The 17,642-nt window shown below is 43.8% G+C and overlaps 1 protein-coding gene across 2 annotated transcripts in view; it reads right to left on the reverse strand.

Moving 5' to 3' along the window:
- The window catches only part of LOC126235009 (solute carrier organic anion transporter family member 74D-like), a 123,420-nt gene that overhangs the window by 65,583 nt on the left and 40,195 nt on the right, over positions 1-17,642 (reverse strand). Inside the window, exons 6-7 of one of the 2 annotated variants that reach the window (XM_049943748.1) lie at positions 15,123-15,263; positions 10,704-10,832 (exon numbers count right to left, since the gene is read on the reverse strand). In XM_049943748.1, coding sequence (XP_049799705.1) covers positions 10,704-10,832; positions 15,123-15,263 — 270 coding nt within the window. The remainder of the gene's footprint in view (positions 1-10,703; positions 10,833-15,122; positions 15,264-17,642) is intronic. The other variant, XM_049943755.1, reaches the window with a different exon arrangement.

Below are 17,642 nucleotides of genomic sequence, written 5' to 3' on the forward strand. Positions count from 1 at the left end.
AAAAAAATATTTCTTAAGAACTATAAAATGGACAAAGTAGATTTTAGTTCAGTTGACTCTATTAGAATCATGTAACATACTCCTGCATCAAACAGTTTTTCAGAAGAGGGTCAAATACTTGTCTAAATTAACATGGGTTAGATAGGCTCTGGTGTGGTCCCCTTAAGCACTCATTCTTCCCGCACTCCATACGCAAATGTTACAGGAAGTACCCTCTGCCGCGTACCTTAATCTGCAGAGTATACAGTAGATGATTATGTTAATGAAGCAAAGAAAAACTCTCGCGTCACAAGTTGATGTAGCACTATGGGCCATTCTAGACATAATAGAAATTATAGAAGGGAGGATTGATTATCATTTTGTCTATTGGAAATAGATTTTGAGAATGCGTTTGATTCACTTCCAACACCGTACGTATTTTCGCTAATAAATTGCGTCATAAATAATCCAGCACAATTTCAGAAGAACAGTGAAGTACATACTGCGACGCTAGAGGAAAAAACTACCTTTATTACCTATTATTAAAGCTGTCAATGGTTCAGAGAGGTGTTCAATATGCAGCAACAAAAATTTTTCATCACTTCCCCAATAACATAAAATGACTCAAAGGCTGTCGAAGAAAGCTTTAAATATAATTTAAAATCATTTCTTCTTGACAGATGCTTCTATTCTAACGACTGGTTCCCTCTTAAAAACTTGTTGTCATTTTTAAATAAAGAAAAACGGAAAAATCTTGTTTTTAATTGTAGTTGCAGCAGTAAGAATAAAATGATGTGATCATTAACGTTACCACTAATCTTGTATACATAACTCGTTCCATATCAGTTCGGTAAAAGAATCGTTCAAATAATACAGGGTGTTTCAAAAATGACCGGTATATTTGAAACGGCAATAAAAACTAAACGAGCAGCGATAGAAATACACCGTTTGTTGCAATATGCTTGCGACAACAGTACATTTTCAGGCGGACAAACTTTAGAAATTACAGTAGTTACAATTTTCAACAACAGATGGCGCTGCAAGTGATGTGAAAGATATAGAAGACAACGCAGTCTGTGGGTGCGCCATTCTGTACGTCGTCTTTCTGCTGTAAGCGTGTGCTGTTCACAACGTGCAAGTGTGCTGTGGACAACATGGTTTATTCCTTAGAACAGAGGATTTTTCTGGTGTTGGAATTCCACCGCCTAGAACACAGTGTTGTTGCAACAAGACGAAGTTTTCAACGGAGGTTTAATGTAACCAAAGGACCGAAAAGCGATACAATAAAGGATCTGTTTGAAAAATTTCAACGGACTGGGAACGTGACGGATGAACGTGCTGGAAAGGTAGGGCGACCGCGTACGGCAACCACAGAGGGCAACGTGCAGCTAGTGCAGCAGGTGATCCAACAGCGGCCTCGGGTTTCCGTTCGCCGTGTTGCAGCTGCGGTCCAAATGACGCCAACGTCCACGTATCGTCTCATGCGCCAGAGTTTACACCTCTATCCATACAAAATTCAAACGCGGCAACCCCTCAGGGCCGCTACCATTGCTGCACGAGAGACATTCGCTAACGATATAGTGCACAGGATTGATGACGGCGATATGCATGTGGGCAGCATTTGGTTTACTGACGAAGCTTATTTTTACCTGGACGGCTTCGTCAATAAACAGAACTGGCGCATATGGGGAACCGAAAAGCCCCATGTTGCCGTCCCATCGTCCCTGCATCCTCAAAAAGTACTGGTCTGGGCCGCCATTTCTTCCAAAGGAATCATTGGCCCATTTTTCAGATCCGAAACGATTACTGCATCACGCTATCTGGACATTCTTCGTGAATTTGTGGCGGTACAAACTGCCTTAGACGACACTGCGAACACCTCGTGGTTTATGCAAGATGGTGCCCGGCCACATCGCACGGCCGACGTCTTTAATTTCCTGAATGAATATTTCGATGATCGTGTGATTGCTTTGGGCTATCCGAAACATACAGGAGGCGGCGTGGATTGGCCTCCCTATTCGCCAGACATGAACCCCTGTGACTTCTTTCTGTGGGGTCACTTGAAAGACCAGGTGTACCGCCAGAATCCAGAAACAATTGAACAGCTGAAGCAGTACATCTCATCTGCATGTGAAGCCATTCCGCCAGACACGTTGTCAAAGGTTTCGGGTAATTTCGTTCAGAGACTACGCCATATTATTGCTACGCATGGTGGATATGTGGAAAATATCGTACCATAGAGTTTCCCAGACCGCAGCGCCATCTGTTGTTGACAATTGTAACTACTGTAATTTCGAAAGTTTGTCTGCCTGAAAATGTACTGTTGTCCCAAGCATATTGCAACAAACGGTGTATTTCTATCGCTGCTCGTTTAGTTTTTATTACCGTTTCAAATATACCGGTCATTTCTGAAACTTCCTGTATATGCAACACGCAACTAACTGACAGAATATCTACAGGACAAGTTTTCAAGCTACACTCGTATCTGAGTGTACTGAAGAATATTTACCAGTTACACCAATGTTACTGTTGTTCTTTTGTTTCATAGAGATACTGGGAAATTCCTTAAAATGGCATAGAGATTCTATATCACCAAAAGCAAAGTCAGTAATCCTAGAACAAGTTTTAAGATCTTTAAATTGAGGAAAGGAAGAAGGAATGTGTTAATGCTACATATTTGAACTATCTTCGTTCTGCAGATGACATTTTACTGTCTTGCTCTACTGCAGATAAACAGCGGCATGTGGTAGAACTTAATAGAGAAAGTTTTAAAGGAGGACTAACATCCATTAAGACAAGTTTAAAGTAATGTACAATCAACGAATCGAGAATAAAATGGTACAAAATAATACTGAATTCAAAGAAGCAGACGAAGAGTTTATTTGTTTAGGGTATTTGAAGAATACATCGGCATGGAGAGCTGCATCAAACCAGTCTCAGGACTGAAGACCACAACAACAACAACATCGGCTGCGGAAGAAATAAACAAATGAATGAAAATGGGCTGCAACGCTTTTGGCAAACTAAATAGTTTAAAATTGCAATTTGGGCTGTTTGAAATAGGAAGTCTACTGTCAATATGTATTACCAGTCTTAGCTTACTGCTGTAAGACACAAACTTTAAATCTAAAAACCAGTCAAAAACTAAAGATTACTCACCAAAACATAAAGAGACGCAGTTTAGACTTTTACAGATCTGAAGACAAACATCCTCCTCTGTCGGTATGAAGGAAATTCGTGTACTTGTGGCATGGTTTACACTGGAGCAACTGGTTAGATGCATAACTTCGTAGCATTTTCCCTTAAGTTTAACAAACGCAACACATACTCATAACAGAGACTTAAGTCATCAATAATATAATTCTCTTTCACTATTTACAAGTCTGCCAACGCTCGGGTAACTTTCGATTCCGCGACTGTACACTACTGGCCATTAAAATTGCTACACCACAAACATGACGTGCTACAGACGCGAAATTTAAGCGTCAGGAAGAAGATGCTGTGATATGCAAATAATTTACTATTCAGATCATTCACACAAGGTTGGCGCCGGTGGCGACACCTACAACGTGCTGACATGAGGAAAGTTTCCAACCGATTTCTCACACACAACCAGCAGTTGACCGGCGTTGCCCGGTGAAACGTTGTTGTGATGCCTCCTGTAAGGAGGAGAAATGCGTACCATCACGTTACCGATTTTGATGAAGGTCGGATTGTAGCCTATCGCGATTGCGGTTTATCGTATCGCGACATTTCTGCTCGCCTTGGTCGAGATCCAATGACTGTTAGCAGAATATGGAATCGGTGGGTTCAGGAGGGTAATACGGAACGCCGGGCTGGATCCCAACGGCCTCGTACCACTAGCAGTCGAGATGACAGGCATCTTATCCACATGGCTGTAACGGATCGTGCAGCCACGTCTCGATCCCTGAGTCAACAGATGGGCACGTTTGCAAGACAACAACCCTCTGCACGAACAGTTCGACGACGTATGCAGCAGCATGGACTGTCAGCTCGGAGACCATGGCTGTCGTTACCCTTGACGCTGCATCACAGACAGGAGCGCCTGCGATGGTGTACTCAACGACGAACCTGGGTGCACGAATGGGAAAACGCCACTTTTTCGGATGAATCCAGGATCTGTATACAGCATCATGATGGTCGCATCCGTGTTTGGCGACATCGCACTGAACGCGCATTGGAAGCGTGTATTCGTCATCGCCATACCGGCGTATCACCCAGCGTGATGGTATGGGGTGCCATTGCTTACACGTCTCGGTCACCTCTTGTTCGCATCGACGGTACTTTGAACAGTGGACGTTACATTTCACATGTGTTTCGACCCGTGGCTCTACCCATCATTCGATCCCTGTGAAACCCTACATTTCAGCAGGATAATGCATGACCGCATGTTGCAGGTCCTGTACGGGCCTTTCTGGATACAGAAAATGTTCGACTGCTGCCCCGGTCAGCACATTCTCCAGACCTCTCACCAATTTAAAACGTCTGGTTAATGGTGGCCGAGCAACTGGCTCGTCACAATACGCCAGTCACTACTCTTGATGAATTGTGGTATCGTGTTGAAGCTGCATGGTCAGCTGTACCTGTACACGCCATCCCATCTCTGTTTGACTCAATGCCCAGGCGTATCAAGGCCGTTATGACGGCCAGAGGTGGTTGTTCTTGGTACTGATTTCTCAGGATCTATGCACCCAAATTGTGTGAAAATGTAATCACATGTCAGTTCTAGTATAATATATTTGTCCAATGAATACCAATTTATCATCTGCATTTCTTCTTGGTGTAGCAATTTTAATGGCCTGTAGTGTAGAAATCATTTCTTTTTGAGGCAAAGAACTCGTCGAACCATGTTCAGAGCGCATTTTCAGCCGGAAAGGAAGTTTCTTGTAGGTTTTTCGATAGAGAGCGAAAATGTGAAGGCGCAAGATCAGATGAATGAAGTAGGTGCGGAATGACTTCCCAAATAAACTCCTGTATAGCAGTTTATGTCAGTCCAGCAGAATGCGGTCAGGCGTTATCGTTGAATAGCATCACTTCACGCAGTCTTCTTGGTAGGTGTTATTGGACGGCGTCTGCAAAATTCTCAGTTTTTGACGATAAATACCAGCACCAGCAGTGATGGTTACACCTCGGGGAAGCAATTCTTAGTACATCGCACCGTCGCTGTTCCACCAGAGGATTAACAATCTTCTGTGGGCGAGCACAGGTCTTTATACGGGGAGTTGCTGTTATCTTTGGACTCAACCATTCTTTTCTTTTCCTTATGTTAGCAAAGGACACCATTTTTAGCCACCAGTAATCATACAGTATAGGATTGGTCAGTGCTGTTCACGAGTCAATTGATGACGAGCGGGCAGAGACGCACATATGGCTTCCCATGAACTTTTGTTATTTTGACTTAGAACATGCGATGCCCATACGCGCGTCTTTGAACCAACACCGTTGCATATAAATGTCACACAATGGTGGGATGATCACAGTTAATCAAATCTGCCCGTTCTTGAGTACACTGACGTGAATAATTGTGGATTAATGCGTTTTAACGATCTTCGTCTAACTCCGATGGTTTTTCTGAACGAGGAAAGTTATTAATGTCAAAACGGCCCTCCTTAAATCGAGAAAACTATTTTCTTGCCATGCACTGTCCAGTGGCACTGCCTCCATACAGGCGGAAATTTTTATGGCTGCCTCCGCTGCCGTCTACCCTCTATTGAACTCAAACAGAAGAATATGTCGGGAATATGACGATTTCTCCAGTTGACACTCCATCTTCTAACGCCCACAGCTCCACTCACTATCTCCAGATGACAAAAATGACACTCGGTGAACTCAAATAGCAACGACTTACGTGCAAAACAAAAGCGCTACGAACTGAAGCAACAATGTAATATAAAGAGAAGCATAAATAAACGTCTGTTGATGATGATGACATTTGGTTTGTGGGGCGCTCAACTGCCCGGTCATCAGCACCCGTAAACGTCTGTCGGAATACAGGACTCTTTTCTGACTAGGGAAAGTAGAAACACCAGCTGTAGCAGATCATGCTGTTTAATCTGTAAATCATGGCAATACTTTAACAGAAAAAACTTAGTGATAGGGAGGCTGGTCAAAAACAGTCAGAAAAGCTTGTAAGGGTGTTTCATGGTAGTATATGCTGAGAAATAGTTGTTTAGAGAAGAATTCGATGCGTTGCACCGTTTCCGAGTTCATTAGTACTGAATTTAACGAATGAAGCTGCTGGGCGCGCAAATTCAAGAGGGCCGCCAGTCACAAATTGTAGCAGTTGTTCTCATATCGTAAACCGTAGCGCTTTTAGGAAGCCAAACGACGAACACATTTGGTGACACCGTCTCTGGCGGGGGCCGCTTGAATTTTAGCAAGCAATGGCCTCATTAGCTAACTTCAATGCTAATTAATTCGGACACCATTATTTCTCAACACAACCTACCCTGAAACACGCTTAAAAGAGTTTCAGACTGTTTCTGAACACCCTGTGAGCACAATAGCTCTACAGATTCGATAGATAAGTTTTATCTTTCACAGATGGCAGCTTTATAGTTTTATTTCTGACAACCATTATCTCTACCGACCATGTGCGAACTTCTGCCAAGCCCCTTTTTCGCAGTATTTATGTCGCTCACCGACTACGGACCGCTCAGTCGGCGAGACGCAGAGGAATCTGGACCAGCTCTAAGGACGTCCAGCGCAGCTCTGGACGAAACGCCAGGAACAAAGAAGTTTCATGGATTAGGCCACACGACCCGGAAGATTCACCAGCAGTTAAGTCAACCGCTCATCAAATCTTTCATTCTATAATGGTACAACATTGTTTTCGTTAGATTCATTTTGGTTTCAGGCAGGTGACGTTCTGGCTCAAATGGCTCTGAGCACTATGGGACTTAACATCTGTGGTCATCAGTCCCGTAGAACTTAGAACTACTTAAACCTAACCAACCTAAGGACATCACACACATCTATGCCCGAGGCAGGATTCGAACCTGCGACCGTAGCGGTCACGCGGTTCCAGACTGTAGCGCCTAGAACCGCACGGCCACACAGGCCGGCAGGTGACGTTCTGTCACATGCTAATTTCTGTACTCACATTGTAGCAGGTTTTTTATGTTAACTTGTAAAATGACAAAGTATGTCACGAAATGAAGGTACGGCGCTGCTGGAAGGCTCATACTGGAGTTTTTGTTGCAGCAGGAGGGAACAGTGAAATAGTCTTGGGATTTCACAACAAACTGCTTTGGATCAACTTGTTACTAGACAATTTCCATTACATTTTCTGAGTTTCTTCAAGCTGGTACCGAATTGATATCCCCTTCGATGAGGCGGGGTAGAGTCCGTGTTTGATTTACGAAGATCTGACGATCATATCTTTCTTTTCTGGGAAGCTAGTGACGACTACACCCTTCCCTCCGTCACTGTTGTGAGGTGCTACGGTCGCAGGTTCGAATCCTGCCTCGGGCATGGATGTTTGTGATGTCCTTAGGTTAGTTAGGTTTAAGTAGTTCTAAGTTCTAGGGGACTAATGACCACAGCAATTGAGTCCCATAGTGCTCAGAGCCATTTGAACCATTTGTTGTGAGGTAACGGTCGAATTGTGGCGCTCTGGAAATGTTATGTGTTCGGAGTTGGGGCGGCCCCACACGACGCTCAGCGGGCGCGGCTGCTCGGTAGGCCGAACACGTGGTGCCGGACTTGGCCGAAGTAAGAGGGGTCCAGCAGCCACGTGGCTGGGAATTCCATGTTGCCGCTGTGACGAGGACGGTGCTTTGTGTCGATGAAGGAGATTTCTATGCCGGGAGTGCCAAAGATGGCCGACTTTGTGAAACCTTAATGGCAGACATTAATAGTAGCCAGAGGAATCATGATACCTCAAAAAGAAACATGTAGATTACCATTAACTGCACGACGATTCTGATGGTTTAATCAGATTTTCTATATCTTGATGAGTTTAAAGTTTAGTATCTGACTGTAAATTAGACAAATAACACACATCAAAATTTCCAAAATGTAAACGCTTGATCCGATTTCGTCGATCGACATGTCTTTAGAAAGCTATTAATTTAAACCTAAATTATTATAAATTACAGGCATATAACTTGAATAGTATATGAGTTATAGGAGGTCAAAGTGGCCAATTACTATCGATCGCGGCCGGCCGTAAGTATTGCACAGTTACACGAAGGAACGGTAGCAGCATGCTTATAAATATTCATCTATGTCTTTGTTTATATTCGATATATACTATTCATGAAGAATTTGGTTAAATATTTACTGTGTTTTAGAAAGTACAGAGACATTAGGCTACTGCCCTACCTTTTGTTCTGTTCCTTTGGTATATGTTTATTTAATTTGTTTATGTATCTAATAATGTGAGTTAGAGCGTGTTTATGGTCCAACCGTAGCGACATTTATTTAATTTCAAGTTATTTAATGAAACTCCAGTTTTTGGTATGTTTCATTATGTTAGTGAGTGGGCGTTGCCTTGAAGACAGGGCGGGTGCGCCCCAGCCAATCATAGCGATCGTCTCCGGGGAGGACACGAGGTAGTTATGAGCAGTGCGGTAGTTCTGGAGAGTCCCACAGGACACGAGGAGTGCGGGATGCGACGGCGCGACAGACGCAAAGTCGCGGGAAGCACTTGGAGAGTGGAGCAGTTTGCGCGTGGTCGCGGCAGATAGAAATAGTTCGGAGGGCCGACCTGTGCTCTTGCGAGATTTCCGTGGCTTCTGCAGTGAAGCCGTAGTATGCGTTCAGAAGTGAATATCTCGCGAGCTATGTTGGTGCTCATAAATAATCACGTGAAGTAGGAATCTATTGTTTCCCTGTTACTCAACTTACATTTTCAAATCAAATTTCACTCTACAGCTGATATGAAACTACCTGGCAGATTAAAACTATGCCGGATCGAGACTCGAACTGTAAAGCTGTGAGGACGGGGCGTGAGTCGTGCTTGGGTAGCTCAGTTGGTAGAGCACTTGCCCGCGAAAGGCAAAGGTCCCGAGTTCGAGTCTCGGTCCGGTACAGTTTTAATCTGCCAGGTAGTTTCATATCAGCGCACACTCCGCTGTAGAGTCAAAATTTCATCCTAGAAACATCCCCCAGGCTGTGTCTAAGCCATGTCTCCGCAATATCCTTCCTTTCAGGAGTGCTGTTTCTGCAAGGTTCGCAGGAGAGCTTCTGTAAAGTTTGGAAGGTAGGAGACGAGGTACTGGCAGAAGTAAAGCTGAGAGGAAGGGGCGTGAGTCGTGCTTGAGTAGCTCAGTTGGTAGAGCACTTGCCCGCGAAAGGCGAAGGTCCCGAGTTCGAGTCTCGGTCCGGCACAGTTTTAATCTGCCAGGTAGTTTCATATCAGCGCACACTCCGCTGTAGAGTCAAAATTTCATCCTAGAAACATCCCCCAGGCTGTGGCTAAGCCATGTCTCCGCAATATCCTTTCTTTCAGGAGTGCTGATTCTGCAAGGTTCGCAGGAGAGCTTCTGTAAAGTTTGGAAGGTAGGAGACGAGGTACTGGCAGAAGTAAAGCTGAGAGGAAGGGGCGTGAGTCGTGCTTGAGTAGCTCAGTTGGTAGAGCACTTGCCCGCGAAAGGCGAAGGTCCCGAGTTCGAGTCTCGGTCCGGCACAGTTTTAATCTGCCAGGTAGTTTCATATCAGCGCACACTCCGCTGTAGAGTCAAAATTTCATCCTAGAAACATCCCCCAGGCTGTGGCTAAGCCATGTCTCCGCAATATCCTTTCTTTCAGGAGTGCTGATTCTGCAAGGTTCGCAGGAGAGCTTCTGTAAAGTTTGGAAGGTAGGAGACGAGGTACTGGCAGAAGTAAAGCTGAGAGGAAGGGGCGTGAGTCGTGCTTGAGTAGCTCAGTTGGTAGAGCACTTGCCCGCGAAAGGCGAAGGTCCCGAGTTCGAGTCTCGGTCCGGCACAGTTTTAATCTGCCAGGTAGTTTCATATCAGCGCACACTCCGCTGTAGAGTCAAAATTTCATCCTAGAAACATCCCCCAGGCTGTGGCTAAGCCATGTCTCCGCAATATCCTTTCTTTCAGGAGTGCTGATTCTGCAAGGTTCGCAGGAGAGCTTCTGTAAAGTTTGGAAGGTAGGAGACGAGGTACTGGCAGAAGTAAAGCTGAAAGGACGGGGCGTGAGTCGTGCTTGGGTAGCTCAGTTGGTAGAGCACTTGCCCGCGAAAGGCAAAGGTTCCGAGTTCGAGTCTCGGTCCGGCACAGTTTTAATCTGCCAGGTACTTTCAACTTATATTTTATTTGATTGCTGGATCATCGACACCAATAAGTGTTTTCCAGAAATATATCGTATTTTTAAATGTACTTCTACTATCGCACTCATCATATAAAGTCGTTAAGATAGTACCTGCAGATGTTATTTAATTGTAATCTTTCATGTATAAATTTGTATGTTACTTTCATAATTCGCAATTGCCGAGTGACAGAAACCTTCGACATTCGATTAATGTGTGTATTCTTATCATATACTGTAGCCTCAGCAGTATTTGGCCTGTAATGCGGCAACTACGTATCCCAGCCCCTAGACGACGAAACCAGACAAAACTTTTAATATTTCAACTCTGAGTCTAAGGGTCCTTAGTTGAGGGCCACCACCACCCTATCATTTCCTATCGTTTGAAAGCCCTCACTGGGTATAGCTTTTACTAGTAGAATGTGTATACTAGGATGACGTACCGGCTAGTGACCTCTCCAGGACTCGACGTGGCGACTTGGACGAGCGTTGCCGCGTGGCCGGCATCTCGCGGGGAAACAGCATCAGAGGCACAGCCAGCAGCAGAGCCAACGCAGACAGCGGCGCCCATCCTGTGGGGCCAACAGCAGAGTCAGCCAAGTAGAAACATGATGGTTTGAAAAATGAAAAAGAACTGCAGGATAGCGGCTTAATCTACGATCTTTTATTGGGTACACGACCTTTTTCGGAACTGTTACACTTCCATCATCCGGTGTAAGCTGTAATAGTTAAAATGTTCTGTTACATGGGAAAGAGAGAGCACCCCAAGTCTGAAATATTAGATAAGGAACTATGGGTCTAAGCTTTCAAAATTAAAACAACTCAAGCGAGAGGAAACAGGACGTTATTTACAGACAAAATCACTTAATCATCTGAGGTAGTCCTCACCCCAGTATTCTCATTGAACCAAAGATTTCGTGTCAAAAAAGTAAAAAGGGAACTAGGACAATCCGAAAAAACACGAACGGACACGAAACGCTACTAATGTAATGAATCATGTAAAATGCAATGAAAAGGATGAGGGAGAAATCACATACTCCGTGGAATTACTTACAAAATTTCATAACAGCCATTCCCTCGTGCTGCGCGACCGGGAACACAAACAGGAAAACTGTGTAATATTGAATACTAGTACTGAAGACGCACACGACGCAAGCGCAGGCGTGGTACGAAACAGACATACAATTGGTGAATCGTTTAAAATGGAAAAGTGGAAAACAATAGCATAAACGAAACGGGACCATCACTACATTAAGGCAGTTAAGTTATTGCTGACCAGCTGCAACTGATGATTGTTGTCAATCAAATGCATACTTATGCAGACATTATTCGGTGCAGTAACATCGCTGACGTCTTCGTTATTCTTAATTTTTAGGTAATTGCTAAGTGCAGTAAAACTTAGAAGGAGGAGTCAGAATTTAATCGTTCATGATGGTAGACGTGGCCTACACTGAAATATTTCTTGTTAACTGTCGTGAGTTATCTTAGGCACGTAAGAGAAATTTCACGTTTGAAGTTAAGTGGAAATGAAAGTATGTCACATGTATGGAGAATGCTATAAGAAGATTACTCAATACATGAATGAAATTAAGGTGCGTCTTCAAAAATAATTTTTGACTTACCAAGAACCGTTATCATTGAGTGGCTGCTACTGTATAGACTGGAGTTGCATATAATTCGCTTGTGTGGAAGAATCTGCAATTCTACACAGTCTTATTATTCCTCTTGTCATCAATGGACAATTTAACTTGTAAATCACACTGATTCTGCTCCATGAACTCCGAATTTATTTGTGACAATTCACCATGGCACCCAGGTAGGCCCATGATGTATCTGCAGGGCATGCATCGAAGTAAAGAATTTCAGGGGGCGCAGCAGCTTCTTGAGATCAACGTAAAATATTATTGAACTTCATTAAATAGAAAGTGAAAACTGTGTGTCCGGTATGAGAGTTCATGAGTTAAAACTATTCGACGGATTATGTAGTTACACAACTCTTTCGCTCACAATTAAGGATAGGTAATTGCAACTTTATATCAAGTCAGAATTTTATCTTTGGACATTCAACGTAATTATTCGTGATTCATGGAAATGGTTTCCACCAGATAGAAGTCAAGTTTATACTCGAGGGCTACTTTAAAGGTCAAATCTGTTAGTTGGTGTTACCAATTCGTAAACTATTAATTCGAGAGTTCAAATATCCAGCTACTTCGAACTTTACAATTTTCTCAGCATTAACTGATGCGGTCTGTGTGAGTACGTGCTGTGTAGTCGAACTCATTGGGATACACCACTTGCAGTCCAAACCACTTGGCCTTACGCATTGTATGTAATCTGTTATAGATACATACAGTTCAGTTGCCAAATAAAAAACTAACAAATAAGCAGACACATACCCCCACATGTATTTTGGTAAAGAAAGAGATAATTTAAATCATACAATTAAGTATAAGCCAGCAGAGCAACAAGCCAACATGGATGCCTGATTTCCCCTTACAGTGGGGCCAGGCACAGACCAGAAAGAAAGCTTATATTTTCAAATAAATGCAGAAAGGAGAGCGTAGAGGGATTTCACGTAACGGCAGCTCTAAATGTTGCAGACGTGCAATGGGAGCCGATCTTAAGACACGCAATGCATGCTTGACAGGAGGTCCACATACATTGTCTCTAATGACCTTGATGTCGGCTGGACGTTAAATCATAATCTTCCTTCTCTCCTTCCAAAAGCAAAAGTTCAGAAGTCTAGACTTGGTCCCACATTTACTGTCAACCATTAACGATGTCGTCATGACAGAAACTGAGGCAAGTATGCAATGTGTCATCCCGGCCATATTAATGCCACAATTCCTGCTTCATCATGGGCACTGGGGAAAGTCGCGAGTCAAAGCCTTAGTGAGAAAACATGATTACTGGCCAAGTTTATATAGGAACGTGGAAGGCATAGTACACAGCTGCTCAGCTTGTGCCCAGCAACATGCAGCTTTACCCGAATCTTTTGCCTCTGGCCCACCACCAGCCACTCTTCGAGAGATTCATATGGACTTTTCAGGTCCATTTCAAGGCTCTATGCAGCTACTAACGACGGATGCCTACTCCAAATAACCGTATTGGAAGCACTCTAGCGATTGAAGGGCTCCCGAAACTACAGGGTCGGACAATAGTACCCAATTCTGGACTTTAAAAGGCATAAAGAACCTTCTTATTCCGTCTTTCCACTTATCCTCTAACGGTGCTAGTATTTAAGTAGCGAATGTTGAAAGCCGTGGGAACTGTCATAACTAAAGCAGCACTGGCTCTGAGCACTATGGGACTTAACTGCTGTGGTCATCAGTCCCCTAGAACTTAGAACTACTTAAACCTAACTAACCTAAGGACATCACACACATCCCTGCCCGGAGCAGGATTCGAACCTGCGACCGTAGCGGTCGCGCGGTTCCATACTGTAGCGCCTAGAACCGCTCGGCCACTCCGGCCGGCAAAGCAGCACTCACACTTTCCTTGACCACGTACAAGACCACACCTATCCAGGACTGCATCGCAGCGGAACACCGCTATAAGATACTACCACATACGTTTCTCTACCTCTGGGTTCCACATTCCCAGGAAATCCGAGCCCAGCCTTCTGGGCGCTACTCACCAGGAACAGTGTGGATGAGCTCGTACAGACCAACAGCAACTTGGATACCTGCTGTAGTGGTAGACACCGATGGTCAGGGATTAACCTTGGCCGACTCAGCGAAGGAATTCGCGGTCACCACCACCGAGAATGGTACCCCCAGAACCAGAACGCCCCCATTGACAGTTACACAACCACACATATACAACCTCTGCTCAAGACAACCAGCAAGAATATCAGTAGCCATCGACAAAGAGACGGAGACGACCAAGTAGCCTTCCAAGTACAGTCACCAACGCCCTCACTGCCGCGATCCAGCATAACTCAAGACGTTTCCACTTCCATATACCAGATAGTGGGCTTTGTTTCCGGAAAACCACCAGTTCAGCTGCAGAAACATCGTCGCGGGCGTTTCAGGCCGTACGGGAAGAATCAAGTACCTCTGCGACTTAAAAACCAGCAGAAAGCATGGAGCGGGTCTTCGGTTGCTACATGGAGTGGTGATTACCGCCAAGGTCTACTGACTCTTGCGATCATGCCCCCAACCAGCACTTGCGACAGGTATCGTATATTCGCTTCACCATCGTTGTCGTAGCTCACTGTAGGTTCTTGATCTAGTCTTCGCTGCGTCTTTCTGTTACTCGCTGGACTTTCTAAATCAGTCCTTCCATCTTCATTTGCCGATTTCCTCATTGATTTGTCTCACCTTTTCACTTTCTATGATTTGCTACTTAGGGACATAGACCTGTCAGTCGCTTTCGATATTTTTTCGTGTCTCAGTCACAGTACCATCGGTAACTTCATTGTCTTGAAGATTGGATTTTGAGTATACGACTTCTATTAAATGTTTTGCGTTAAGGGCATCACAAACACTATGGAGGCACCAGTTTCACAACTGTAGTGAGCCTAATACGTAAATAAAAGTGCAACACTCGGTGTTGCTGTTAGAGATAACAGGCAATCAATTTTGACAATCTGTTATTTCTACGTCACCATGGATGTTGCTATTCACACAATTCTAATTATGACCTATTGAATGATAGTGCTCCGACGACTAGAAAGAGTCTGTTAAACATATATATATCTTTTCATTTTGCTTGCTTCAAACACCAAATTCTGAATACATTAGAAGTCCCAGGGCTGTACTGTTCGGTCTGGTTTAAAGTGTTTCGAATTTTATGGTCACCTGTATAAATACAATAGTGTTACATGTTGCTTGGACCGACAGAGTTAATATTTTACTCACCGATCCACCAGGCGCCAATCCAGCGCGGATCTGTCTCGTCGATAAGGGGTGTGAGGCCAGGTGCAACGAATCTGCTCAGCGAGTAAGACGCCAACAGGTAGCCCACGGTCGGTCCGAGCATGCGCACGAACTGCGACGCCGCTGCGAACATTGCCGAAAACATCATTGGCACTGGGTTCCAGCAACTCTGGCAACAAGGAATAAGGTAAGCCTTCTGTCGTTTCTTTTGAAGGACATCATCTTTACGCCAGTGACATAAGTTTTTATTAAACTACTGCAATTTCGGTCTTAGGCCGTAATCAACTGTGGCCTAAGGCCGAAATTGCAATAGTGTAATAAAAACTTATAACAGCCACTGGCATAAAGATGATGCCCTTCAAAAAATTTTTCATGACCCAGCTACATCAAGCTTATTACTTTTGGCGCTGTTTGGCCACTCGTAAGCTTACAAGAGCTTGATGATAGCAGTTTTTATTTTGTACTGCGTTAGGCGGTCGTATTTATAAAATCAAAAATGTTATTCGATTTCACACTGTTTATCCATAACGCATTTTCCATTAAAGAAAGCAAAATACATAAAATTAATTCATCGTCTTTTATAGTGCTTTCTGATTAAAATTTTATGATATTTGCCAAAGCATGGGACATTTATTTGTCCACAGATCTTTCAGCAAACAGTATATTTACTGTCAGAAGTTCCCGTATTCGAATAAACTGGCGCCATTTATGCTAGAGTCTTGACACTCCCTTCTCTATGACAAGGCGTGAATCGTCAACCTTACTCTAACATTTCCAGGATGAAAAATTTGGGACTCTGAGTCGCAGATACGACATGAAACAGTATCCCACCTGACTTCACCTACCAGTTAGAAACTATTCCTGTAATTATAAACTGTTATTATTATTATTATTATTATTATTATTATTATTATGTTATTGTTAATAAATGATCAAAGCGCAGGATGACTAAAAATTGAGGAGCTTAAAAAAAGGCGGTGCGCTTCATCATGGGTTTATTCACCCAGCTCGAGAGCGTCGTTTAATGTTCAACCAACACCTGTGGGGCATCCTAAATGAAAGACGTTCTGCAACGCGTAGAGCCTTATTTTCAAAATTCCGAGGTCCCACGCCCGAGCCGAGGAACAAAATTGCTCCCTCGAAGTTCTGTCTTTCAGAAAGACCTAAAAGAAAAAGAAATTCGGACATGTACCGAGTGTTAGCGGAAATCTTCCATTTGGCACGCCATTTGCGAATGGAGCAGGTAGGGGCTGGAGTATGATTGCGGTACACAATGTACTTTGCACAAGACATTACATCGTAGCTTGTGAAGTACAGATGCAGGTTTATACCCTTCAGCACCCTTCGAGAGTTCCAACACTAGGCGCGTTATGCACCTCCTTAGGGAAATAAACAGTAGTCTGCAAGGTGCTGCTTGTATCAGCTTGCAAAACACTGCACCTCGCACCCTCGCACCAATGACGCAGGTCGCTTGGGTTCTGAGACCATCCTCAGTTCCCATGTGCGGCTGGTGGAAGTGTGAAGACTGCTGGCGTCTCTCATAGGACGCAAACAGAGTTCACAATATGCAGCAACGTACACCTGGTAGATTGGGGACATTTGGTTTGGAGCCGAGTGGAGGGTCTCTGCCAGAGCCAGTTATGACGGTCATTGCTGTAGATTTCTGGGCGTGCGTTATGGGGTGGAGAGCTCGACTTCAGTGGGTCAGGGATGCACTACATAACGGAAGCAGTTACCCATATAGCAGAGAACTTCCGTCTCCCTTTTCGTGGGCCGGAGTGAGGGCAGGATATCTGAGGAAGTATTCATAACAGCTCACTGCCATCCAGGAAAGCTGTTGATTTCAAATTACTCTCGGAACATATTTAAGTGATTAACATTGCAAGACCAGAGTTTAATATAAGTGAGAGAAAAGCAATTGAAAATGTAGAGTGCTGGTATATTAATAACGGGTATAACCACCAGAATGTTAAATGAAAGCATGATTTTTTCCCACATTTCACAGCACTATGAACTAAACACTTGTTTTGATGCAATGAAATGGAAACCAAAACATTTGCATCAAAACAAGTGTTCAGTTCCTAGTGCTGTGAAATGTGGGGAAAAAACTGCAAACTGGTATTTATAAGAAGAGGAACAACACTAAAAATGCAACAGTAGCGTAATATGTAGAAAATCGTCAACGCAATCTGCCACTGAAGATGCCTTGCAGAAAATAAAGGCGAAACGCGTATGGCACGAAAATTGCGTTTCATTCAGTTGTAGTCAGACGGTTCATAAAGTAAAAATTATCAATGTACCATAAGGATAATTAACTTTAATAATTAGAAACCCAAAAAGGAGAAAATCAAGTGCTCCAAGAGCAGTATCAAAGTTACTAACAAGAGCACTTACAAAATAACAGCTGCATCATAAATAAGAAACCTCAGAATCAGTGCAAACCACCTTAGCTGCCCAGGCGGGAGTATTTTATCACGACCGGCGCGGCGTGGCCAACCGACC

This window comes from Schistocerca nitens, chromosome 1 (genome assembly GCF_023898315.1).
Source record: "Schistocerca nitens isolate TAMUIC-IGC-003100 chromosome 1, iqSchNite1.1, whole genome shotgun sequence".
Lineage (NCBI taxonomy): Eukaryota > Metazoa > Arthropoda > Insecta > Orthoptera > Acrididae > Schistocerca > Schistocerca nitens.